Genomic DNA, 25,526 nt, shown 5'->3' with positions numbered 1-25,526 from the left:
TAGTGGACATTAGAGGAACTGCAGGTTTGATGATTTCTACTTTGGCTGCCTTAGAGGTTGCTTAATGGAGACCAGAAACAGAGTTAAAAGAGATAACACCGAGCGGGTGGATTTTTTGTTTTTAGTTGAAACTGTAAAGGACCGATAATAGAACCCTGAGGAACACCTCGAGCACTTACCGACACTTTAGATGTGGAGAAGTCGATCCGTCTGCTTAAAGAGTCGGGTCACTGAGCTCCTGTAGTGGACGAAGCTTGTGATTTGTTCCTCCAAACTGAACCCTGTTCATGAATATGCACAAACCTTTTATCATTATTATTATTATGACAGCCATCGTGTCTGTGCACCAGAAATCACACCAGACTCTTCACCAAAGCAATGTACAGTCTTTATTTTGCTTATTTGTACAGTTTCATCCTGCAGCAACAATAATCTATAGTTTAAAAAATAGATTTCATAGAGAATATTCTCAGATTCTTTAAAACTAAACTCGCCTACAAACAAACTCGTGACGATCCCGTGAGGACCAGCGTCCAGTTTATTCTGAATTCACGGGTGGCTACCGTACAAGCTTTAGGACTATCTGAGTGTAACGGTTAACAAACTATCAGCTACGAGGATTATTCTCATCATCTAGCGAGACAGTGTCGGAAAAGCTTTAATCCAGAAAAACATCAAATCAGAAACCAGAAAAACAAGAATCAAAAGCAAGGAGAGGCGGTCGGTGTGTTTTGGAGGAGTCTCTCGTTTTGTGTGTTCAAAGAAGGGAAGACGATCGTTGAGGATGAAACGCCGCCGTCTTCTGTCGCGCTTCATCCTTCAGTTGGACTTCTTCTCGCCTGAGGAAGCAAAGCATCAGACATTCATGTTACAACATCGCTCCTCATGATGAATGCCGCACGTTTGCTCTGGTGGAGGCAAGGAAGATCAGGTTTCATCATCAGCTCTGAATCTGAAGGTGCTGCCGACTGGCCTCAGCAGCTAATGCTTCAGCTTAACAACACCTACTGACCAATCAGATCTCTGGGAGACGGCATTACAGCTCAGAGCTCAGATACTTGGAGCATGAGTAAGAAACTGATTTTTAATTTAATTCAACTTTATTTATATACAACGCCAAATCACAACAACAGTCACCTCAAGGTTTATATTGTAAGGTAAACCCTACAATAACACACACAGAGAAACACCCAACCGTCGTATGGCCCCCTGTGAGCAAGCACTTTGGCGACAGTGGGAAGGAAAAACTCTTTTAGAGAAACTTTTTTGTCTCCTGTTGGTTTTCAGAGTATTATTGTTGGGTCTTTATCTGACAGTATAACATGGAAACTGCAGCCTTGTGCACGTGGCTTTCCAGCTGAACCAGGTGAGCCACCTTCACCTGACCTTTAGCCCCGCCTCCTTCAGAACTTCAGTGTAGTTTTTGTAAACGCTCAGAGATTCTGCTCAGGTTTGTGCAGTAAACCTGAGCAGATTTTTGGCTGCTTTACAAACACGAAGTGAAATGTTCTCTCTGCTTTACTCGCCTGAAATCCTCCCTGAGACTTTTCCTCTCTGTATTAGAGTGAAGGATTCGCCTCTGACTGCACACCAATGGCATCATTAAGCTCCTCCTCCATTTTCTCGATGTTGGTGGCGTCTGGTTATCTGAGCTCAACGTGGCTTTTTTATTTTTAACACGACGGTGCTGCACTGCATTGCTATGAAAGCATCATCAGAAGCTACACGTGACTTGATCGTGTCGTCGTCTGTTGCAGTGACTGTTAAAGGTTACTGAGGACACTCACCTTTGACCTTCTTCACTTTGGGGGAGCAGGGTTTGGACACCTTGACGGTGGCCTGGCACTCGGCGTTGAACAGCGCTCGCTTCAGCGTTCCCGATCGGGTCTTGGTGTTGGTGGTGGCGTCGCAGTTTCCCCACGGCCCAAACTTGTACTTGCAGTCACCTGAAAGAAGATTTGAACTTTGAACCCATGGAGCCGCCCCACGTTTCCCCCTCTGCCTCCCAGGCACATCGCTGCCAGCTTCATTTAACTGGATTCATTATCCATTGACTGGCACATTTACATGAGTTTTTGACTCCTCTGAATCATCAGTGGGATTTTTCTTTTGTTCTGTAAAACCTGAATAAAGTCACAAAAATGCCAGATGTAGCAAAAATAATACAATAAAGCTCATTTATTCAAAATGAGATTGAATCTTTTCTTTCAATAAACACCAGTTTTGAAACATTTGAGTTTTTCTCCAAGTCTCTGTTAGTACATGACTTAATAATTGATCAACAAATCGATTTACTCTGCCTTACAGAAACCTGGTTGCAGCAGGATGATTATGTTAGTTTAAATGAATCAACACCCCGAGTCATTCTAACTACCAGAAACCTCGAAGCACAGGCCGAGGGGCGGTGTGGCAGCAATTTTTCACACCAGCCTATTAATCAACCAAAGACCAAGACAGACTTTTAATTCATTTGAAAGCCTGATGCTTAGCCTCGTCCACCCCAGCTGTAAAACTCAGAAACCAGTCTTACTTGTTATCATCTATCGTCCACCTGGGCCTTACACAGAGTTTCTCTCTGATTTCTCAGACTTTTTATCTGATTTAGTGCTCAGCTCAGATCAAATCATTATTGTGGGTGATTTTAACATCCATGTAGATGCTAAAAATGACAGCCTCAACATGGCATTTAATCTGTTATTAGACTCAATTGGCTTCTCTCAAAATGTAAAAGAACCCACCCACCACTTTAATCACACTCTAGATCTTGTTTTAACGTATGGCATAGAAACTGAACATTTAACAGTGTTTCCTGAAAACCCTCTGCTGTCTGATCATTTCCTGATAACATTTACATTTACAATAATTGATTACACAGCAGTGGAGAGTAGACTTTATCACAGTAGATGTCTTTCTGAAAGTGCTGTAACTAAGTTTAAGAATACTGAGTTAACTTCAATAATTAATTCCTCCAAACCATCAACGTGTCTTTTAGACCCCATTCCTACAAAACTGCTCAAAGAAGTCCTGCCATTAATTAATGCTTCAATCTTAAATATGATCAACCTATCTCTAATAATCAGCTATGTACCACAGGCCTTCAAGCTGGCTGTAGTTAAACCTTTACTTAAAAAGCATCTCTAGACCCAGCAGTCTTAGCTAATTATAGGCCAATCTCCAACCTTCCTTTCATATCAAACATCCTTGAACGAGTAGTTTGACTGTTTTAAATCAAAGACAATAAAATGAATTGTTGGAGTTTTCTGTTTACTGGAGCTTTTTGTCTTTTAGAGGAGACATCATGTCCTGGAGATAAATTCAGAGCATTTAATAGGGCAGCGAACCCTGAGTATAAATGTAATGTATAGATGTTAGAGTTAGTGTCTCGAGCTCCACCCTGTGACCGTCCAGAGGAGCTCCGCCCTGTGTGGTGTCGGCTGTGTGGAGCCTTACTGATGTCCTTCTTCCAGTTGCAGGGGATCTTGCAGGGAATCTTGTCGGTGTGATCTTTGCAGGTGGCGTCTCTCACACCGTCCCCGCAGTCTCCGTGTTCAGGTATGCACTTCCCGTACCGAGTCTCTGCGGGGGAGCACTCGGAGGCCGTCCGGGTCTTGTCATGCCTGCCTGCTGAGCAGAGAGTCGGTCAGACACCTGCACCACACCTGCAGCAGCTCAAACACGCTGACACAACATGGTTTAAACACACCGGAGGCTATTTTTCTGTTTCAGCTTTTGTGGCCTCATAAAATGTTTTCGTGTAGAACGTTTCATCAGACAGTCTCAGCTAAACAGTTAAGAGAAGAACAGGTTTGTACTTGTGGTTTGATTCCACCTGGATAACTGAACGCTCTGATAAATTTAGCTTTTCTGCCTCTTAAAAGACGTTTCTGTTGAATATGAAGAGTGTTTCTTTCTTTGATGTTTGCTTTGTGCTGACAGCGTGAGCTGAGGAGGGATTTTATGGCTCAGTCACACTGGAATAAAACCAGGACTTGTGACGAGGAACAACCTGTGATCGCACTGAATTTTTTGCTGTCAGCAACTGATTGCAAGCAGCTGCAGTGAGCAAATAGTTGCCCAGAGGATGAACCTGCAACACTCTCACCCTCTGCACAGGTCAGGTCACCTGGTGGGAGGAAACCTGTCTCCAAACCGCCACGCCCCCGCTCAGACACTTTTGCAGATCATTGCTGTATAACTTGTGATGAACACGACTCCGCTCACATAAAAGTCATTTGCAGTTAAATTGCAGCAACGACATCACTGTCTTCTTCAGCTGGACTCTGAATGTTAAAGTGAGTTGCAGGTCGTTACATTTGCATCTCTTTAAGATCTCAAACAGATTTTTGTTTCCTGTTGTATTCCGGCCCGCTGCTTGTGCAGGTAGTCTTGGAAAAACCCGGAAACTATCCCAATGGTTTATACCGACATTAAGGTGCAGTGAGGTCATCAAATGTCATATTTAAATAGAGTGAGAGTAGGGGTGGGCGGTATAAACGGTATACGGTAGAAACGATATAAATTTGGCCAACGATAGAGATTTTGAGTATACCGCTCTACCGCGATAGCGCATGTTGATGGTGTCATCAAACTGCACCTGTTTTGGTCGAAAGCATTGCAGCGGCTAAAAACATCATCATCTGCAAATTATGCCGGGCGACAGTCATAGCAAAGAGACGAAGCACTTTTGGAATATGGGGAAAGCCAAAAACTGCGCTTCCTCCACTTCCCTACCATTGATTCATTAATGCTGAATTCTCTGGCAGCTGCTCTATTCCCATGTTGTTGCAGTATATTAATGACTAACCTCGTATTGTGGATGGATTATCTCAGTTGTTCTCCTGACTGAAGTTTGGTCCGTTTACAGCATCCTGCCATGCGATTGCATTTGTCCCTAACCATCGGGAACCCTCACGTTAACTTTTATCCAGTGGAAAAAAGTTAGCGTTCATCCTCCAGCTTCACTGTGGTCGTGTCCAAATTCATGGGCTGCATCCTCCTGAGCACGCATTTGTAGACCGATTACGTCACAGCGACACGCCGAAGGCTGTCCAAATTCGTAGACTCCTCCGAATGCAGCCGACAAATGCGTCCTCCTTTTCCCCGAATTTGAAGGATGGGTCGGGTGTGTCCTTCGTGGCCCACCATATCCCAGAATTCAGAGCGCGGCCCAGCCAAACTCCAGTTTCCAACAATGGCGGCCGCTACTAAGTTTTAAAATTACTCTTATTAATCTTTCTGGGTCACAAAATAAACTTTTAACATATTTTCAGGCGAGAATGTAGCTGTGTAAACTTCAAATATCTGCTCGGTTTATCAAGATATCGCATATTTGCAAAAGTGCTTGACGTTTTCGAGAGCGTCTGTTACCCACCAGCTCGATAGCTAGCCGAGAGCTCGAGGGTCACTGAAGCCGCCGAGAACGGCACAACTCCCGGCACATCATTTTCAGATCACCGCGGACTTTCGCTACTCAGGTTAAACGTAATATATAAGTCACTTAGACAACCTAAAAAGTTATTGTTTGGCTTTTTTCAGTGTTTTATTTGTTCGTGAGTAAATCGGTTTGGCTGAGATTAAAGTTATTAGATTAGATTAGATAAAATAAAACTTTATTAATCCCCCGGGTGGGTTCCTCCTTGGTTTTTACACAGCTGAATAAACGTCAAACAGAAAACTGATTAAACAGAAGTATGAGACGGTCGAGAATTTACGCCAGCGTCCTGTTATATTTTAGATAGCAAGGAGCAGACGGCCGAGTTTATTAAACTCCACCGAGACAGCGGTGACGCTAATCAGAAGGCCAGACCGTCCAATTCCACAGCCGTTTACTTCCGGCCTACCCGACCTTCGGAGGACCCGGCCCACGTAGACCGCGAAGTGCCGTGTCCTCAGGAGGATGCAGCCCATGAATTTGGACACGACTTGTGTTTATGCTGCTAACATAGCTGTGTTGCTAGCGATCACGTAGCACATCATTATATACCAGCTAGCCCAACTTCAGTAACCCTACAAACGTCACTGCTGTTTAGTTTTCTGTCTTCATTTATGTTGGAAGTGATAGCAGAGCTGTACGTTTGAATTAGTTTAAAAAATCTCTCAGTCAGAACATGCTATATCATGTTTAGGTGGAAACTAGCGAGCTAGCTTCCTGTTAACTTCTAACGCCGTTAAATGTAATAAATTCTGTTTTCATGGATGCCTGGATGTTAAACTTAATTGTTACACCTGGTAAAGCAGCAACGCTGATCATTTTATTAAAGATGAAAGAATTTAGATAGTTTTTAACTCTCAGTGATGCCGCAGTGTTCGTTTGACTTTGGGACCTGAAGTAGACTGAGTTTAGGACCCAGATTATTCCGCGAGGCTCCTGACTACGGCAGCCGTAATGCTCCAACAATCCATCAAGCAGTGCGGTTTCGTAGCTCACTAAAGTCGTACTCAAACATTTTTGACAAGTTTTTGAGCGCCGTGTACCACCTAAAATTGGTTCGAGGTCAGTAAGCACAGCCAGAATTCATACATAAGGCACACCAGATTATAAGGCGCACTGTCGATTTTTGAGAAAATTAAAGGATTTTAAGTGTGTCTTATAGTGTGTAAAATACGTTATACAGAAGAAAAGAATATATCGCGATATTTATCGTTATTGCACATGCTTCAAATTATACTGTGATATGGATTTTAGGCCACATCGCCCAGCCCCAAGTGAGAGCTTAGAGCTCCTGTACATCAGCATGGCATGAGACGCTGGGAATGGGCAGGTCAAACCTGGAAAAACAAATCTGTTAACGAGGACAGATGAGCTCAGCTGCACCTGAAACACGTCTTATTCTGTTTTTGTCCATTTCGTGAAACTTTATCCGCTTTTCCCTCTTTGGTCTCCACCAGCTCCTGATTTTAAGAAAAGTGCCTCTCTGGACTGAATGCTTCACAGTCCCTATATTTCAGTCATTTTACCCAAAGATAATTACAAAAGCAGAAGGAAAAGCTTTGCTGCTGGATCGGGGACGATCTGATATCGTCGTGTTGGTGTTGTTCCCAGATCATCATGAAAATGTTGTTCCAGGTTCAACATTGCAAGTGACCAATCAGAATGTTGTGACGTTATTCTTTTGCACGCCAAGCCATTCGTGCATTTATGAAATTCCAATGTTGCAAGGACAATATCAATTCTGCTTACCGTTTATTAAAGGGTTAGGGTCAGGGTCCGTTGATCGGCGGACAGAGGCGGTTTCTCGCAGCTTAAGTACAGTTTTTTGTTTTACGGCAGTTTTTCCTGAAGTTGCAAAAGTATGATGTCACAACATTCTGATTGGTCACTTGCAATGTTGATCCTGGAACAACATTTTCATGATGATCTGGGAACAACACCAACACGACGATATCAGATCGTGCCAGGATCGGAGGCTCTCCAGCAAAGCCTGAGTTAGTCTGGAATTTAGAGATGAAAACTGGTAAGAGCTTTTTTTGGATGTTTTCCACGACTGGAACGTTTTATTTTTCCGACAGGAAAAACATGTTTTTCATGCTCGTTAATCTTAAATGCTTTACTTGAGTGCATGCCTGCTGTGGTGACAGGCATTCCTGGGAATGCACTTTTTTTAACAAAAGAAGAAAGAGAGAGTTGACTTTCCCGGTGTGGTTACAGAACATGAAGGACAGCCACACCTTTGTGATGTTTGGCTCTTCTGCTGGCCTCAGCGGTGAGTGTCAGGGCCAGGAGCAGCAGCAGCGTCACTGAGAACAAACTTCGCATTCTGCAAAAACAAAAACACACTTACACTTACACAGCGATCATTATTCATCACAATACACCGTCAGTCAAACACAAGCAGTGAGAAAGAGGTGGACGCTCTGCAGCCAGAGGCCTGGACGCGCTGCCACAAACAACCACACCTTCCATTTGTTTCTAATGTTTGCAGCCGATTGGGTAAGAGCCACGGGGCGACACAGAGACACAGAAAGGTTACAGCGAAGCCACAAAGAGAGCAACTACACAGAAACACAAACATGGACGAAAGAATCACAGAGACACGAATCCACAGCTAAAATCACAAAGAGCTGGAACTTCTGTCTGTGCTGAAACACAGGAATGTGAAGTGGAGTTGAGTTCTGCTGTGTGTCCTGATCCGCAGCCTGGACGCGGGTCATCGAGCCAGATGGCTCAAACATTCAGTCCAAACCAAATCTGCTCTCTTCACCTCCTCCCGTATCACAGCGCCTCAGCCCAGTAATCTGACTATTGTAGTGAGAGCAGCAGCAGTGGGATTATGAAAGTGGGCTAATGTATGCAGAAGCTGCTGTCAGCACACACACACACACACACACACACACACACACACACACTCGGCTGTTGTTTTGCATGTATCGGTGGTGTGTTGCAGGATTAGCACGTTCCTTTGGTGTTTGACGGCAGCGATCATCACACAGCAACAGCAGCCGTCGGCTCGGGGGACAAATGGAGAGCAGCCTCCAAAGAGAGAGAGTCAATTACCCAGAAGGCCCTGCTCTCCCTCTCTGCTGTCATTGTGCTGGGAGATGACAGACTCCTCTTTCAGCCTCCATTAAAGCAATGGTCCTCTTTCACATGTCAGCTGGCACAGCAAATCCTGCTCCTCTCGCTCCTCCTGCGGCCTTTTATGAGGAGAGAACCGGCTCTCAGCAGGCCTCCAGTCTGCCCCCCATCAATGAAGAGGAGGAGGAGGGGGAGGAGGAGGAAGGGGGCGACCGAGCAGCATCTGAATGAGCTCTTTAGAGTTCCCTTCAAAAGAATACTGATTCATTGGCCCAAAACAAAGCCTCTTCTAGCCTGGTTTCATTTCTCTGAAGCCTAACACAGATTCCCCCCCCCCCCCGCTCCGTCCGCCCTCCCCCGCGAATGGAAACGTATTTGCATCAGAAAACAAAGAAACGGGAGCGAAGAAAAGCAGTGGGATGCTCCCTCTGGTTCAGGAGCAGGAGCGACATCAGGAGAACTTCCTCCTGGATCTCGGGGTTCATTCTGGCATCCGGAGGCCAACCTGAGGTCGCGAGCACGAATCCCTCACCTGCCTGCAGCCAATCAGAGCGCACACAGGTGACTTGGAGAGAGAAGCTTCAGACGAGTCAAAAACGTAAAGCTTTGAGTAAAACGAGCCGCAGCTTTCATTCCACTTCCTGTCTTTCTTCTTTATTCCGATTCATTCGCTCCCGTTTTCATATTTCTGTCTCATTTCTTTGTTTCGGCTCCTTCCTTAATCCCTTGCTGCCTTTCCTTCCTTCACATTCAAGAGTAAACAAACAACAAGATTAAACTGAAGCTAAACAAACAAACAAACAAACAAACAAACAAACGTGTCGCCAATGAGCCGCAGCGGGAGGAGCAGAATCAATCTAAAGAGCAAAGTGTTGCGTTCGGAAAGAGGAGCTCCAAATGAAAGCTTTGCAGAGAAATCTGACAAAGTGCGCTTCGGAGGGCTGCGGGCGACATTTCTGCTCCTTCAGCGAGCGCCGCCCGAGCTCGCAGCTCCAGACTCTCCTCAGAAATATCGGAACAAATGCGCAAACACGGAGACTTACTTTGTCGGGCTGGAGAGGAGCAGCCGGTCGAGCTGTGGAGTCGTCGCCTTCTGTCGCTGCTTCAGCTGCAGCTCCCGAACAACCCCTCACACGCACGCGCGCACACGCACGGTGACATCACACACTTTAATCCAGGAACAAAACAAGCTCAGCTCATTTACATGTAATGCAGAATGTGTGCGCGCGCGCGTGTGTGCGTGAATGTTTGCACAGTGGAGTGCAGCTCAGCCCACAGACGCGTGTCAGGTGAGTTTCAGGTGGAACGGCTTCTAGGAGACACTCGGTGTGGGTGAAAGGTCACGAGGCAACTCTTCTTAAAAAACAAAGAGAAAATGTTCGTGTTAAAACTGCCAGCAGCAAGAAGGAATCTAACTACAAAAGTAATGGGATACTTTTTAAAAACATGACATTTCAAAGCTGAAAATCCAAACTGGGAATATTTGAACATGTAAAAGAAATAAAGAGGAAACTTCTTCGGTCTCAGTAAACATGTCCCACAGCCCGATGATGGCGCGCGTCTTTGTTCTGTTTGGTAACAATAACCATGATGTTGCCTGTGACTGTAACGCTTCATCAAACTCAAACCAAACAAAGTAAACGTGTAAACTCGCGCTAACTGCGCACGAGCTGCCAGATGTTGAATCCTTCTGACGGGCAGCAGAGTGAAAGCCGAGCCGAGGCTTCCTGTTCCCTCTGCGGCGCGCTGATGGCTCAGTCACGCGTGGAGGCCTTTGTTACAGCCTGCAGTTGGAGAGGAAACCTAGTGCTCCGTCAGGTCCTCCTCCGCCCTCGGGACTACCCGAGAGTTTAGTGTCAGTGGGTTTCTCTGCTGTTCTCTTTGACTCCCAGCAGTCGTGAAACAGACTTTATTTCATTTGAACGTTGATTATGAGTCTGTGTGTAAAACACGAGTGTCACTAATCCCAGGCTCCACGTGTCAGACACTTTATGACGTTCAGGTTTCTCCAAATCACTGAGGATTTATCTTTTTGTATAAACCACAAAACGTTTACTTAAAGCTACACTTAATATCTTGGTGTTTTGAGTGTTGTTATTAAACTGATTTGGTAAGACGTTAAGACTAAAGCACAAAGCGTGAGGAGCTGTTCATCAGTAACGACCTAATAACTAACATAATGATCAAGTTTTAAAAACAACAGAAATGCTTTACAGGCAGTCCAGGTCTCCACGAAGCCAACGTGACAAAGATGATAACAGAGTCACCTTCAGGCAGAACAGGGGTCATCTGCATAACGCTGATAGAGAATTGAGCATTTCTGACAGATGATGCTGAGGGGGAACACTGAACACTGAAAATAAAAGAGGACCTAGAATGGATCCATGATGGACGCTGATGGAGGCCGGTTTCCTGTTTGGGTGCTAACGGCTCTCAGGTAAGACAGAAAACCCGAGCAGAAGCCGAGCACCAACCTCATGCTGCAAACGCTGCTCAACAAGCAGTAACTGAATTATTGTCTGCTTTCTTCATGTTTACTGTTCATGGAGCCCGGGTTCATGTCTTAGGCTGTGCTGACAGAGAAAGTCTTTGTCATGTTCAAAATGATGTTGTGTTGTATGTTTAATCAAATGTGTTTGTGCGTCATGTTGGTTTTTCTCTTTCTTATGTTTTATTTTTTCAAATGTTTTTTTTAAAGTGTGTCTTTGTTCTGTATTTTCAAAATATTATCATGTTTTTAATAAACTTCACATTTTCAGTGAGACCTGCAGTTACTTCAGGCCATCCCAGGTCTTTGGGACAGGTGAGTGCGCTCTGGTTCTTGCAGGCTCAGGTAAGCTGACACAGGTGGTGTTTTCTTCAGTGAGGGGACAGCCTGACACCTGAGGAGGAGGCGGGGTTAAAAACCACAGGTGAGTGCTGACAGGAAACAGACGCCCACTGGATGCAGCACAAAGCGTGAGATTGTGTTTTTGTTGTTGTTACTCGAGACTTCTTGTCTTCTTAGAGACGAAATAACAAACCAATGATTATTTATGGGAATAAATGGGCGTGGAAAGTGTTGCTGACATGCTTTATTGCAGGTCTCTCAGAAATGATCAAACCAAACAGTTATTAGTTGAATATCATACAGCATCATGTCATCCTGCCTGCTATCTAAAGGTGATTATTAATCATACGGGCGTGACTGCTTTGGCAGAGTCTGGCTTCAGCTTAATGTTTCCAACACTGACGAGTCTACTGGGCGTCTCAGCTATTTAAACACATCACAGAAAGCATGGCGCTGGCAGCCACGCGCTTTACAGTCATGTGACACGCCGACAAGTTACAAAAAATACGCTCGTATGTGACTAAAATCTCTAAAATTCAGTTTGATCACAAACAAAATCTGTTACATCTCTACAAAGACTTCATAAATAAGCTGAGTGAGCCTAAGTTAAATATCCAAACACTTATTTCTGTCCAGTAAACAAATACATCCAAAAGGTCACTAGAAGCTTAAAGAAGACACGTTTGCAGCTTTTCTGTGATGCGGCGAAAGCGTTCAGCTGCAGACGGATGAAAGCCGCCACTGTTCGCCGTCGCGCGTCTTCACGCGGAGGTCAGACCGCTAATGTTCAGTCGATAAAGACGTATTCAAAATGCAGTTTGAACCAGATCTGGGAGTCTTTGTGGCCTGAAGAGGAAACTAGTTTGACTTTGTTTTAGTGTCCAGACGTGTTTATGTTGTTACGTTGTTACGGTGGGTAGTTTGGAGGATTTTCAGGCGTTTGGACAAAAACACAACTATCACTCGTCCTGCCCCCACACAGCAGACAAGAAGCACGATCTGATACGTTGCCGTCTACGCCGAGTCTGTCACCCGGCCGTCTGTCTGCAGAGGATGCAGATAAATACGAAGGAGGGCGGGAGGTCACACGGTCGTCTCCTGGTCCTCTCGCTGGATCATCTGGTAATGCTGGCAGCTCTTCAGATAATCAGCCAGCTCCGGGTCGTTGGCGTTGGCGGCGCGCTGTCTAGGAGTCTCCCCCTGAAAGAGATGAGCAGAGCTTTAAGAAAGCCGACGGGCTGGTGAGAAACGCCGAGGCTCCACCGTCAGCTCCGTTACCTCCACGGTCACCTTTCAATAACCCGCAAATAAAACCCTCAAATTCACTCATCAAACTCTCAGTGTGACCTCACAGCAGACATTAGTGGTCACATGATGTCGTTACAAACGCTCCAAAAGGAGGTCCAGTTCAGCCGAGCAGACTGCAGCTGCCTGGGTCACGGTCCACCTGTCAGTCAAAGAGGCCACACCCCTAATCCAGGTGAGTGATGAAAACGGGCGTAAGGGAGGAGGAAATTGTCTCTGGAGACCAAACAGTTTGTGCAAACATGGAAGTCTACGAAGCCAACTCACTGCTGCCTCCACTGGACGTCAGAGGAACTGCAGAGGAGCGACGATGGGGTGAGAAGGAGCGAAGGCTCCGAGCTGCTCGGTGCATCTTGGCTTTATACCAACACTAGACACTAAATAACACATGAACTCTTTTCCTCTTCTGGAGAGGAGAAGACAAAGACAAACTCAGATTATGGGCTGCTTCCTGTTACCACTGGCTTCACCATGGCAACGGTGAGCCGTGGCCTTTTGTATGGGCCGGAGCGAGGCCGGGGGATCCCGCGGCGCTTCGTTTCTCAGTGACACACAACATTAATCACTTTATAGAAGTGGGTCAAATACTGCTGGAGATCCATTTAGAGCGCGTTGGCTGGGCTTCGGCTGGTGGCCGTCACTGCGCCTGAGAACGACACGCAAACGGCTTCGTGCAGCGGGAAGCTCGACCGATCACACCAACTCAGATTTTTTGTGTCCACGAGCACAAAACAAGACCCACAAAACTATTTCACCAAAACAGGCACAAAAAGGAGCGCACGGAGGAACCAAACCTCCGCAGAGGAGCAGCTCGGACTCCACATCGCGATTTACAGACGTGTGCGCTGCTTCATGTGGATTTCTCTCTTATTAAAGTTCCTGAGATCAGCTCTGGCACAGCTCTGGGCCTATTCTCCCGTTTCCAGGAACTGATGTTCAGCTTCAGACACTGGGCCTCATTCACAAGCAGAACAGAAACCTGAGCTCTAAACCACACACACACACAGACACACACACACACACACACACACACACACACACACACACAGACAGACAGACACACACACACACACACACACACACACACACACACACACACACACACACACACACACACAGACAGACACACACACACACACACACACACACACACACACAGACACACACACACACACACACACACACACACACACACACACACACACACACACACACACACACACACACACACACACACACACACACACACACACACACACACACACACACACACACACACACACACACACACACACACACACACACACACACACAGACAGACACACACACACAGACAGACAGACAGACACACACACACACACACACACACACACACACACACAGACAGACACACACACACACACACACACACACACACACACAGACAGACACACACACACACACACACACACACACACACACACACAGACAGACACACACACACACACACACACACACACACACACACACAGACAGACACACACACACACACAGACAGACAGACAGACACACACACACACACACACACACACACACACACAGACACACACACACACACACACACACACAGACACACACACAGACAGACACAGACACACACACACACACACACACACACACACACAGACACACACACACACACACACACACACACACACACACACACACACACAGACAGACAGACACACACACACACACACACACACAGACACACACACACACACACACACACACACACAGACAGACACACACACAGACAGACACACACACAGACAGACACACACACAGACACAGACAGACTGTGCATGGATGGCGAAGGCCCGGCTGTCATCTCTAAGCTTCAGCTCAGCGTGCCGCTGTAAACATAACGCAGCTTGACCTTGAGCGCTGATGTTCACTCAGCCAGCAGGAGGCGCTGCGCCAACCGGCAGCCTGTTGTATTTTTACGTTAGTACCTGCATCACCAGATAAAGTTCTGGTTTTGTAGGGATGTAAAGTACATTTTTAAAAGCATTTTTGTTTTTCCCGTTACACTCTGGCAATGGAGCGTCTTCACAAGCTTCAATTGTCCAGATTGTCAGAGTTACACTCGCTCACACAAGTCCTCACCGCCCTCAAGCAGGGTTTATAACGGATGCTGCTGTGGGGTCTGAGTGGGTGAAACACCTGGAGTGGGACCTTAAGTGTGCAGCTGCTGAACCAGCATCTGGCGTAAAAGAGAACTGCGGCATGGTTCCAGTGTCTGAAAGGAACGTCACACCCCTAACACACGCTCGACCTGCTATTAGCTAGAGCAGGCGAGGAGGGCAGGAAATCAAATCACACCTTTTTCAAAATAAAAGCCTGCTACCATGCAGGCGCAACACACTCAATGGAAGCATGGACAGGAGGTATCTCCTGCTTTTACCTGTAGGTCTGTCTTCATGAGCGACGCTCCGGCCTCCACCAGGTATTTGCAGATGCTCCTCTGACAGGAAGTGGCGGCTTTATGGAGCGCCGTCTCCCCTCTGAAAGAAACAAGAACAACAAGGCACATGAAGGCACCGAGCCTCATTCAGCAGGAGAGGAATTGAACTGAGATGGAAATGGAGGAGAAGCTGACTCACGTCTCTTTTTCGGTGACATCCAAATGGGACGTGGGCACTGAAAGCAGCGAGACAAACAGAGTCATCACCACAGACTAACATCAGAGCGCTTTAATGTGGCGGGGACAGCATGTGATGCTACGAGGAGCAGCAGCTCGAATTTGTGATTGAACAGAGTCGGAGTGGATCGACTCCTCGTTTCCTGTTTCCACGTTCGTACGACCTGATTCGACCCCAAAGAGAAGCTACACCTGAATAAACCCCTGATTGGCTCAGATCTGTCCAATCACAGACGAGAATTACTCTGCATTACTGTGGTTTTTATCTTTACTGTTTTTTGTGAGAATGTGCTTTAAGAAGAAGAGTTTAGGTGGAAAACGAGCAGCATCCCTTTGCTTCAGTGTCCCGTCTCTTCGCTGCACTGAGGAGGTTCAGGCTAATCCAGCTGTGTACACGATCACCTGCTGCTGGGGAGGAAGAGGAGGAGGAGGAGGAAACTAAACACAGCTCAGGGCTCACAAATGAGAGCTACAGGAATCAGCAGGATGTGAGAGCGAGGCGTCTCAGGGTGACGAGCTCGGAGATGATAAGGTCCAACTACACAAGTTTAGATTCTTAGTCCAGTAACTGAAACTTTCTAGTTCGCACTTTGCTTCTAGTTTCTGATGAGAACCTCCAGAAACGCCCTGAAATGTGAGTGTTTCTCCTGATCAAGGATCAGGTACGGCAGCTTCAGTGGGGAGTGCTCTCTCCTGACCGTTATCAGAGGATGTCTCTGCAGACAGAAGTCGAAGAACTCCTCCACTCGGAGTAAAGATGCCGAGGACGAGCTGAGTGTAATAAAGGAGGCGGTGCGTGGGGTGAGGCTCCCGGCTCGGTCACAGTGTGGAAACGCCACACTGGCCTCAGCCGTCTTTGCACACTCAGTGAGCAGAATCATGTTTCTTAATGTTTAGCCTTTTTAATAACAACTGCTCCACGATTCGCTCACCGTTGTCGATGAGGTACTTGACGATGTCTTTGCAGCCGGCCTCCACAGCGTGATGCAGCAGCGTGCAGCCGTCTCCATCCTGCAGCAGGAGGTCCGCCCCCTGCTGGTGGAGCTCTCGGAGCTGCACAACAAATACAGCGACATCAACACTCCATTTGTTCCAAAGTGCACATGCTCAGTAAACCACTTTCCTCAATCAGAAATCAATACTCGTAACGATCAATACATCCACACTCACCCGGTCCAGGTTTTCATTCTTGATGCAGCTGATCAGCTCTGCATCTGAAGAGCAGGAAACAGACACAAGGTCTCAAACAGCCTGTTACACTTGTTTTCACTTTAAATTCATGCAGCAGAGTCCAGAACACAGCCTGTCAGCTCCCTCTGCTGGACAAACGCTGGAACTGACGCTGAAGACTCAGTGTTCAACACCAGAAGTGAGGAGGAGGAGGGTTTTTACCTTTTTCAGGGTCGTGTGAGGTAGCAGCAGGAGGTCTGTCAGTGAGAGAAGACACAGAGAGGAGGTCATCAGATCGTCATGTGACAGGGGGAGGAGCTTAAATCTGAGGTGCAGAGGGTGATCGGGACAATCGGGGGCTCGTGAGCTTCTCTCCGGACGTGTTTCTCAAGTAACTGCACACGCTCAGTCTGAATTTAATGTTTTTTCTGTCAGTTGAGGAAATTTGTTGAAGACGAGCAGCACTTTGAAAGCCGCCCGCCTCGTGAACAGTTTCTTCTCACACCGAGACATCCTGAGGGGTGTCACGCCTGCACGTCTGTGCGTGTGCTCCTGGGATCAAACTGCTGCACACACACAGTTTCAGCTAATCTGTCACTGCACAGTGTGTCAGCCAGGTCTGAGTCTGTGCAGCAGGGACGCCCTTGTTATATTCTTGCATTACAGTGAGCGTTCTGAGCACCTGCAGCGTCTTGCAGTTAAACTGCCGTCTTGAAGCAGCTACGTGTTTTTACTCTGCAGAGCCACAGCCAATCAAAGAGCTGCACAAACAGACGCCAAAGCACCTCAGTCCACAGACTGTATATTAAAGATGGACATGGTTTCTGATATTCTGTTGAATGTCCAGGAGGGGGCGCTGACGTCACTCATTGTCTAAATTATGGCTCTCATTAGCATTAAAGAGGAGGAGGACCTGGGCTGTTCTTATTGGCTAACAACCTGACATCACCATGACATCACAAACCAGCCACAAAAAAAAGCTGTGAAGCTGAAATGTTAGCAGGTGTGTGTGTGTGTGTGTGTGTGTGTGGATGATGAGGAGCTTCAGAGAAACAGCAGACAGGAAGCAGGTGGAGTCGTACCTAATGACGGGTCTGAAATCAGCCGCGGCCGTGTTGGAGCGATGCACATTGATAATCTTTGCTCCTCGCCTTTAGATCACAGACAACATGGACAGGTGACAGGTGAATCAGCACATGGAAAACAAACAGCACCGGCGTGTGGACACAAGGGCGCGTCCACACGCCGGTCACATGGTACATCCGGACTGGTGTTGGGCTTAATACAGGAACTTTGTACGTCTTAACAAAGCATCGACCTCAACGAAGGAGCGAAGGAAACACAAAGCTTCTTCCAGAACAATGTGGACACACGAGTCTACCACAAACTGCAGCATCAAAGCCTTCATGGGGATAAAATGTCAGTAAATGTTCAAAGTGCCAACTTAAGACGTACAAATTTGATGTATTAATGTTAGCAGACTGTTAATAAAAGATGGACGTAGGTCTGAGGGACACTGCAGGCTCAAGCCCCGCCCTAAACCCTCCCCTGCTCCTATTCAGCTCTGATGGGACCAAAATCACTGAGTCAAAGATCAGCGATCATTATCTCACAGACCAGAGGAGTTGCCCCCTGCTGGACATCACTTAGACTGCAGGCGACAGCCATCTTTTATATACAGTCTGTTATTAATGCAGGCGTGGGCTCAGCGCTGCCGTGAAAAAAGCAGACGGCACAGTGATCGAGCCAGCAGGGGGCGCTCTCATGGAACGACGTATTCAAATGGCTTTAAACTGCTAATGCTTGTTATTTGTGTTTACAAATATCAAACTGATTTCACTGAGCGGACCCGGCCCGAAGGACCGAGGCCTTCGGCTCACAGCTCGCTGACCCTACAGGATGTGAACACTTCCTCTAGCAGCAGGTGTGTGAGTGTGTGCGAGTGCATGTTGCTACCTGCAGAGGGCGGTCTTAGGGGAGCTCTGAGTCAAAGCATCGACCACGGAGCTGTCGCTGGAGATCCTCTTCCTCTGGTCTCGGGATCTGAAACAAACACAGCCCTGTTTTTATTCCCGCCCCCTATGATTGATATCTGATCTGTGATTCGAGTGGCGTCACAGCAGGGAACAGAGGGATGAGCAGCTCCATGGAAACGGCACTTCAAACACCAGGAGCTCATTTCAGGGAGAAAAGCTGCAGTTCCTCTGACGTCCAGCAGAGGCAGCAGCGAGTTGCTAAGGTAAACACACAAACTGTTCGGTCCCTGTAGATCACATCTTCTCTCACCTGTGTGACGAGGTAGGGGAGGTGGGGGAGGACGGCGAGCAGGGGAAAGCGAACTGCTGGTCTTGGTGCTCCTCCGAGTCCACCAGGTCAGGCATGCTGGGGGAGGTGCCCACCGTCTCCTTGGAGACCAGCTCCGGGTCCAGGATGTAGAGCTCCTCCTGAGAGATCTCTGTCACGTAGTTCAGGTGCTCCTGAAACAAACGACACATCAGGACACACCTGGCTGCAGGTCATCCATCATCACTGCCAGAAGAAAGAAAGCTGCACCAATCAGCAGGTACAGTGTGCTAATCTGAAGGCTGGCGGTTCGATTCCCATCTGCATCCATCATCATGGACACACTCAGACATAGAAAAGGATGGATGTGCGACTCCACCTCCACACAGTAAAGGTGCTTCTCTGCTGCTTTCCTACCTGAGCCCGGTCGATCCTGTAGAAACGATCCGCCGTCGTACCTGAAAGACAAAGAGAGCACGTTTGGGCGGGTCGGGGTCTGCGCACGAACGGAGGAGGTCGGCTCGGACTTACAGTCGAGGAAGCACCACTTCATGGAGAGCTTCTGAGAGGACAGACTCTCGCCTTTTATCGCCTCGCCGTCCTGGAGGAGCAGAAAGAGAAGCGTGAAAGGCACCGCTGAACAGAGCCGACACCACAGACTCACTTTTACATTTCACAGGAGGAGCAGAGGAAAGACTGTCCAAATGTAATCTCCAGAAAGAGAGTCAGCTTTCAGCTCTTCTTTAATGTCAAATAACACTGAGAGCCTCCATCAGACTCTTCCACAGCAGCGTTTGGTTTCTGAGCACCGTGTGTGTACTGAGAGCCCCGCCTCTCCCGACAGATGGCGCACTTGTGCTGCAGGACGGCGAACTGCTGTTCGTTTGTGCAGCTTTTCTCAGTCGGTGTTGGGTCACAGCTGAGGTTTGTTACAAACAACACAGTCAGCCTCTTCCCATTACACCGTGCCCTTATCCTCCTCGCCATCAGTGTCTGATGTGTCACGTCATGACAAGTTTCACCCTCTGAGAGCAGCCCGATGGGTCTGAGGGCGCCACCGGGCCCTCTGACCACCACCAGTAGGCAACGGGTGAAGTGTCTTCCCCAAGGACACAACGACCGAGACTGTCCGAGCCGGGGCTCGAATCGGCAACCTTCCGATTACAAGACAAGGTGCCAACTCTTGAGCCATGATCAGGTCATAGTTGCACGTAGAGGTCGACTAAACCCCCCCAACCTGTGGATGGTGAGGTGATCTCACAGGTGACAGGTAACCTGTGTCCCAACGATCGCAGTCAGAGCGCTGAAGGTCGTCTCATTTTTAAATTAACAACATGTCACAATTAACCAGAGTCAGTCAGCTCACCTTAGCTGTTATATTCTCATATAAAAGCAAAGCTGCCAGGTAACTGTGTCATGCTGCAGTTAAATCTGACTGTCTTTTAAATATGAATCAGTTGATTAATGATTACTCCTCCCGCCCACAATGTTGTACCTGCTCCAGGTTGTCCTGCAGACGGTCGATGTGCAGGCGGCAGGTCTCCAGATCGCTGTCTCCGGGGACGGTGATGACTCCCAGCGGCAAAGCTGCAGGAAACATGAAGGTCAAAGTGAGAAATGTGTAACATGTGCTTCGTTTCTGCTTTTAAATAACAACAAATGACTCAGACTAGTCGAAACGGTCTGTCTCTTTCACTGAGGCACTTTAAAGACCATCAACTGTAACTGGTTTGAGGACTGAACCAGTAGGTTCCCAGTGCAATCCTAGGATGAAACCAACGTGTCCCAAACACACAGTAAACACAGTTAAACATGCATCTGACTGAAAGCACTGCTGCTACTTTTTTTATAGATAAATCTGTTAATTTGACAGTTGTCACGGCCTTTATGTTCCAAACACCAAAAAAGTCCAAGAAAAGGCCGTAGCTGGCAACGGGAGGTTTGTTTTAGAACGCACTTCTGACTTCATTGTTTAAAATTATATGGCGTTTATTTCGTGGAAAATTATAAACAAAAATCAACCAAATATCTTCTTACAACTTAAAATTAAACGAAAGTGAACTTAATCTGCTTTCACAAGTTCAAAAAGTGGTCAAAACATTTTTAAACCCTCCTGTCGTCCCATCTGACATTTGGCAATGTTGGAGCAAATGGTTTGGAGTAAGAGCTTCTACATCATTGGGATCATCAGGAGGCGGTGTGATTGGGCGGTCATTCAGTTTAGCCTCCACTTCACAAAACTGTATGCAAGGTTTCATCATCTAGTACTTGTTGGTTTGTGAGAGAGCATAATGTTCTCTTTATTTCCTGCATCAGGCGCTCCCATACTCCACCATGACGTCGTGCAGATAACCAGTCCTTCACACTTACACGCCTCCTTCAGCTGGTCTTTGTCATAATGCAGGGCCTCGTACGCCGCCATGCTGATCCGGTTCACCCTGATCTGGAGCTTCTCTGGAACAGGCTGCTGACTGCACACAAACACGCCATCACTTAGTCACAGAACACGAAGTTAGATCATCTGATTCATTTAAGCCGCTTGCACGTATAAAAGTGCATCACCTGCATACGTGTGATGGTATTTATCTACAGTGTAAATAGAAGCGGGCTGAGATTAGAGCCCTGTGGGACTCCATCGCTAATAGTAGCTATCACAGTCTGCTCAGTGCTTCCTGTTACTGCGACTGCCAATGAGAGCAAAGGAATCTACTGAGCGACCAATGAAAGGTCAGTCAGTGCGTGCACCAGACGTACTCATTGAGATGGGGCATGGAGATCCTCCTCTTGGCCTTCTGGACCATGTTGGCCTGGTTCCGCAGACTGATGTGAATGACGGACGGTGCCAGCTTGCAGGGCTCGCCGTCCACCTGCATGGGGATGGACTTAAAGGTGGTGAGGGTCACTTCCTTACACTGGTGGAGGCGTTCACCATGACCGCCCACCTGGAGGGTGGCCTGCAGACAAACGAGCAAAGATTTAACTGGAACAGTGTCAGTAAATGTATTTCTGTGATGGGGCACGGTGTGGTCTGATGTGGTGTTTGTAGGCTACGCCGTCTGCGGCTGCACGGCTGCAAGCTCACCAGAGACGTCATGGTGAAGCCGATGACCTCGATGCAGCCGTCGTCGTGCCGCTGAGGCTCAAAGTCCTGATGCTCGCTGGGGTTCCCCCACGGCGTGGTGCCGGCACAGTACCTGCAGTAGGTAGTCAAACCAAGCGCGCACTTGTACTTTAACACAGCATCTCCAGTTTATCTACTCGCTGGATTCCACAGAGACGGCGTGCATGTGAAACATGGTTGTTACCAGGCTGAAGATGTACCTGGGGATGTTGAGGAAGAGCAGACACTGCAGCTTCAGGTCCTGGATTTTGGCTGTGAGGTCCGTCCCATCGCACTGAGAAGGAAGGAAGCGAGGATTTATAAAGGAGTGCGCTGCTCGACGTGCTTCGTGCCACAGCTGTGAACCGCAGAGGCCTGAGAAACTCTCTCGTTTAAATGTCGTTACGGCAGCGAAGCACGGAAACTCGGGCTTCAAACGCCACATCCCAGCGGGTGATGTTAGCGTGGCTACAGCCATCTTTATCTACAGTCCATGCATAAAGCAAATCAGCTAAAAACAAAACAAGAACTTTCACTTTCACACGTCATTGCTGGGTCATGCTGCGGGTGCATCACAGTCACTGACTAGTTGTCATCGAGCTGATCGTGCCGTAAAGCGCTCCCTCACCTCTAACAATGCTCAGTCACACGTGTGTTTAAGCTTTTCAGCCCGACTCACCACCACTCTGATGTGCTTGGCGAGGTCTTTGGAGCTCCCGCTCAGAAAGTCTGAGAAGGCCGTCTGAAACACACACACACACACACATTAGAGACATGTTTACGTGTGAATGACCAGCACAGCAGCCGGACGAGGACACACTCACCCCTGCGTAGAACATCTTATTCCTGAAGCGGCTGTTAAACTTCTCGGGGTTGGCCTCTGAAAAGATCAAACCAACAGTTCAGCTCACAAACAGACCCCACAGCCCACAAAGAAGAGCCTGCAGAGTACTCGAGTACAGAGCCAGCTCGTGTGCTGAACATCTATCCGAGCGATTCGATGCCGACCCAGAAGAAACAGGAATGAATTCTGGGAATATTTCTGGTGCGTCACGGCTGACTTTATTTACCCCAGACCTTTGAGATGTCCAGCCTGACAGAGGGTAGAACCTTCGACCTCATCGGTCCGGGTTCTTGACACGTCCTGCTTTCACACTTTGTGACAGTGGGGCAGAAGAAGTTCCTTTTAGCAGGAAGAGATACCCAGCAGGACCGGCTTCTTTACTGCTTTGGCATTTTAACCCATTAACTTACTAACTGTATTATTTGAATGCCCAGGCCCCACAGAGGAGCGGAGGACGCCACACTCTCTCTAACTTGTTAACCTAAACTCGTGGAGCGGCGTCATCCTGGAGTCTTATCTGCTGATTTCTCCTCTGTTTGAATCTTTTACAGCAGTAATAATCCTGTTAGAGAGCGAGCGTCATGCACTGGTTCACCACAAGGGGGCGTCCTGTCCCTGTCTTTGTTTGATCTTTAGCATGTGGGAACAGGTTTGGTGCTAGAACCATTTTAAAGCATGGATGTAAACTGTGACACAGTCATCTTTTATTAAACCAGCGGTGGACATGCTGTCAGGGGGAGGGATAGCTCAACTATACAAAGACATGATCGTGGATTTCAGGACGTGCCTGTGAGCGTACTGACCTCTGGATTCATGGAAGCCCAGTGTGACGTGAGCGTCGAAGCCCAGACTGAAGTAGTTGTTGAAGACGTCGATGGGGAGCTGAGAGGAAGCAGTAGAATGAAACGGACCGTCAGATCCTTCTCGGGTGGGCGTCGGCTCTCACGGTTGGACGTTAAACTCACCTTGTCTGTCTGGTGTTCGTCGCGGTCCTCAGGCCGCGCCTCTGGGTTTGCCTCCACGTTCAGGTTCCATCGGTCCAGCTGCACAATGTTGCCGTCCTCCACGTGCGAGAGGATCTTCGTTATCGGTTCGTCAGTGTAGCCCTGGGAGAAGAAGAGTAGGAGTTATACGAGGAGCAATGCTGGCTCCTATTTTCACAGAAGAAGAAGAAGCACGTGATGATTTTCCTACACGAGTGCTCTGGATGAACGTGCTTCAGTATAAAACTGCAGTGAAGCTTCTCCAGTTTTATGATTAAGCTGAATTTTTGTGAACCTCCACAAAACAACCTGCAGTTCTTCTGACGTCCAGCAGAGGCAGCAGTGAGCTGCCTCTGCTCACTGTTGGTCCCCACAGCTAATTTCCATAACACCTGTACTCACACATTCATCTTTAAATTATATTCAATTAAATTTTATTTATATAGCAACAAATCACAGGTGCCTTATATTGTGAGGTAAAGCACAGAGAACAACAATCAGATGACCCCCTGTGAGCACTTTGGCCACAGTGGGAAGGAAAACCTCCCTTTCCTTCTAACAGGGATTGGCAGCCGTCAGCGGTTGGGGGTGATAAGATGGAGACAGGACGTATTTCAGGGGCCTGGAGGGGCTAAAGTGGCTTGCTTCAGACTGAGCGGCTACACTGCGGCCCGGTCTGATAAAAAGAAGGATTATTCTGACTGTGAACCATGCAAAGCCGCTCAGGAGCAGCTTTCTCTCAAGAATGAGAACAAACTGGGAATGATCAAAACTGGTGGTGGAACTAACTCACTCCTCCCCAGTTCAGAGTCCTTGCCAGGTCGTTGCCAGTCCCCAGTGGCAGGATGGCCACAGGAGGCTGAGGGCGGAGCTTCAGCTGATCCAAAACAGACAGGATCCACCCCACCTGCGCACACACAGACACGCTGATGACAAACCATCATCTGTTGGTTAAATACTGGTGAGGAATAAAGCGTCTGTGACTCACGGTGCCGTCCCCCCCACAGGCCAGGATCCTCAGGTTGGGCACTTTGGCGTACAGCTCCAGCCTGCAGGAAACATGACAGGTTTTAAAATGTGAGTGCAGGACAGAGGAGGAAGCTGAGGGAGGAAGGTAGACTGCACAGATAAGCTCCAGAATAGTTTAGAAGAGTTTAGAAAGAACTGAACAGATGAAGAAAGGCCAACAAATCTGCTGCTGTGCATATTTAAGGTCACTGAGGGAGTGCAGGGTGAAGAGGTGGTGACACGATTAGAGCACGCTGTAGTTATCGCAGGTGCTGCGCTGCAGTGGTTTGGATCATATCTATCTAATAGACTCCAGTTTGTTCACGTAACACTCGCCTCAGTTTTCATCAGTTTTTATCGGTTTTCATCAGTTCATCTTCATTCGATTTAGGCTCCGCCCTCCTATCCGCTGAGCTACCTGTGCTCTCAGCGTGTCTCTTTTGGACCTTTTTCAGGTCAAAGGTTAGCACAGCAGCTGAGTTTACAATACCAAACTGTTACGATGTCAAAGTTCATTCTCGTTGCTCCACGATCTGCTTGGTCTAACTGAAGCCGTGAGGTCAGAGGTCACAGGATGTGAGTGGGCGGTCTTACCCCTCTTTGGGGCCGCCCTTCGTCAGGTCGAACACCTGCCGCGGGTTCAGGTACCACATGAAGGACTGGATGATCTTTGCTCCCTGAGAGAAGAAGACAGAAACGGGTGTTTGGTGACAAGCTGGAGGAAACGATCCAAAACACGGGAGTCACATGATGTCCCAGCGCCACTCTGCGTCTGCGTTTTGGGCTTCGGGTTCGCTGTGCAGTG

At 47.8% G+C, this 25,526-nt stretch overlaps 2 protein-coding genes across 4 annotated transcripts in view; both read right to left on the bottom strand.

The window, feature by feature from the left end:
• Positions 1 to 370: 370 nt before the first annotated feature.
• Positions 371 to 9,786, bottom strand: mdkb (midkine b). Of its 2 annotated transcripts, none has more exons than XM_039614960.1 (5): positions 9,559 to 9,786; positions 7,669 to 7,757; positions 3,451 to 3,624; positions 1,788 to 1,946; positions 371 to 839 (listed from the first exon to the last, which is right to left on the bottom strand). In XM_039614960.1, the coding sequence occupies exons 2-5, from the start codon at positions 7,754 to 7,756 to the stop codon at positions 820 to 822; spliced, it is 441 nt and encodes a 146-aa protein (XP_039470894.1). In that variant the 5' UTR covers position 7,757; positions 9,559 to 9,786; the 3' UTR covers positions 371 to 819. The 2 variants fall into 2 exon arrangements, with proteins under 2 accessions (XP_039470894.1, XP_031607649.1); XM_031751789.2 differs by having other exon boundaries at positions 3,451 to 3,621; positions 9,559 to 9,747.
• Positions 9,787 to 11,574: 1,788 nt separating this feature from the next.
• Positions 11,575 to 25,526, bottom strand: part of dgkzb (diacylglycerol kinase, zeta b) — a 39,670-nt gene continuing 25,718 nt past the window's right edge. The window contains exons 11-33 of one of the 2 annotated variants that reach the window (XM_031751778.2): positions 25,316 to 25,398; positions 24,702 to 24,762; positions 24,507 to 24,620; positions 23,696 to 23,836; positions 23,534 to 23,612; positions 22,711 to 22,766; positions 22,566 to 22,628; positions 22,108 to 22,181; positions 21,869 to 21,980; positions 21,541 to 21,740; positions 21,157 to 21,257; positions 20,281 to 20,373; positions 19,318 to 19,371; positions 19,204 to 19,244; positions 18,790 to 18,980; positions 18,460 to 18,546; positions 17,586 to 17,654; positions 16,726 to 16,760; positions 16,504 to 16,547; positions 16,266 to 16,386; positions 15,296 to 15,332; positions 15,097 to 15,196; positions 11,575 to 12,545 (exon numbers count right to left, since the gene is read on the bottom strand). In XM_031751778.2, the coding sequence (XP_031607638.1) occupies positions 12,429 to 12,545; positions 15,097 to 15,196; positions 15,296 to 15,332; positions 16,266 to 16,386; positions 16,504 to 16,547; positions 16,726 to 16,760; positions 17,586 to 17,654; positions 18,460 to 18,546; positions 18,790 to 18,980; positions 19,204 to 19,244; positions 19,318 to 19,371; positions 20,281 to 20,373; positions 21,157 to 21,257; positions 21,541 to 21,740; positions 21,869 to 21,980; positions 22,108 to 22,181; positions 22,566 to 22,628; positions 22,711 to 22,766; positions 23,534 to 23,612; positions 23,696 to 23,836; positions 24,507 to 24,620; positions 24,702 to 24,762; positions 25,316 to 25,398 (2,073 nt within the window). In that variant the 3' untranslated portion in view covers positions 11,575 to 12,428. Of the gene's footprint in view, positions 12,546 to 15,096; positions 15,197 to 15,295; positions 15,333 to 16,265; positions 16,387 to 16,503; positions 16,548 to 16,725; positions 16,761 to 17,585; positions 17,655 to 18,459; positions 18,547 to 18,789; positions 18,981 to 19,203; positions 19,245 to 19,317; positions 19,388 to 20,280; positions 20,374 to 21,156; positions 21,258 to 21,540; positions 21,741 to 21,868; positions 21,981 to 22,107; positions 22,182 to 22,565; positions 22,629 to 22,710; positions 22,767 to 23,533; positions 23,613 to 23,695; positions 23,837 to 24,506; positions 24,621 to 24,701; positions 24,763 to 25,315; positions 25,399 to 25,526 lie in introns of both variants that reach the window. The other variant, XM_031751777.2, reaches the window with a different exon arrangement.

This window comes from Oreochromis aureus, linkage group 7 (assembly GCF_013358895.1).
Source record: "Oreochromis aureus strain Israel breed Guangdong linkage group 7, ZZ_aureus, whole genome shotgun sequence".
NCBI lineage: Eukaryota > Metazoa > Chordata > Actinopteri > Cichliformes > Cichlidae > Oreochromis > Oreochromis aureus.
This window is presented reverse-complemented; position numbering and strand designations above follow the sequence as displayed.

What these genes read in the sequence shown, in the direction of transcription:
- mdkb (XM_039614960.1), bottom strand. Translation starts at nt 7,756, where the DNA reads ATGCGAAGTTTGTTCTCAGTGACGCTGCTGCTGCTCCTGGCCCTGACA. An exon ending in AAGAGCCAAACATCACAAAG is followed by an intron (nt 3,625 to 7,668) that starts GTGTGGCTGTCC and finishes CTCTCTGCTCAG; the next exon opens with CAGGCAGGCATGACAAGACC. An exon ending in CAAAGTGAAGAAGGTCAAAG is followed by an intron (nt 840 to 1,787) that starts GTGAGTGTCCTC and finishes TTGCTTCCTCAG; the next exon opens with GCGAGAAGAAGTCCAACTGA.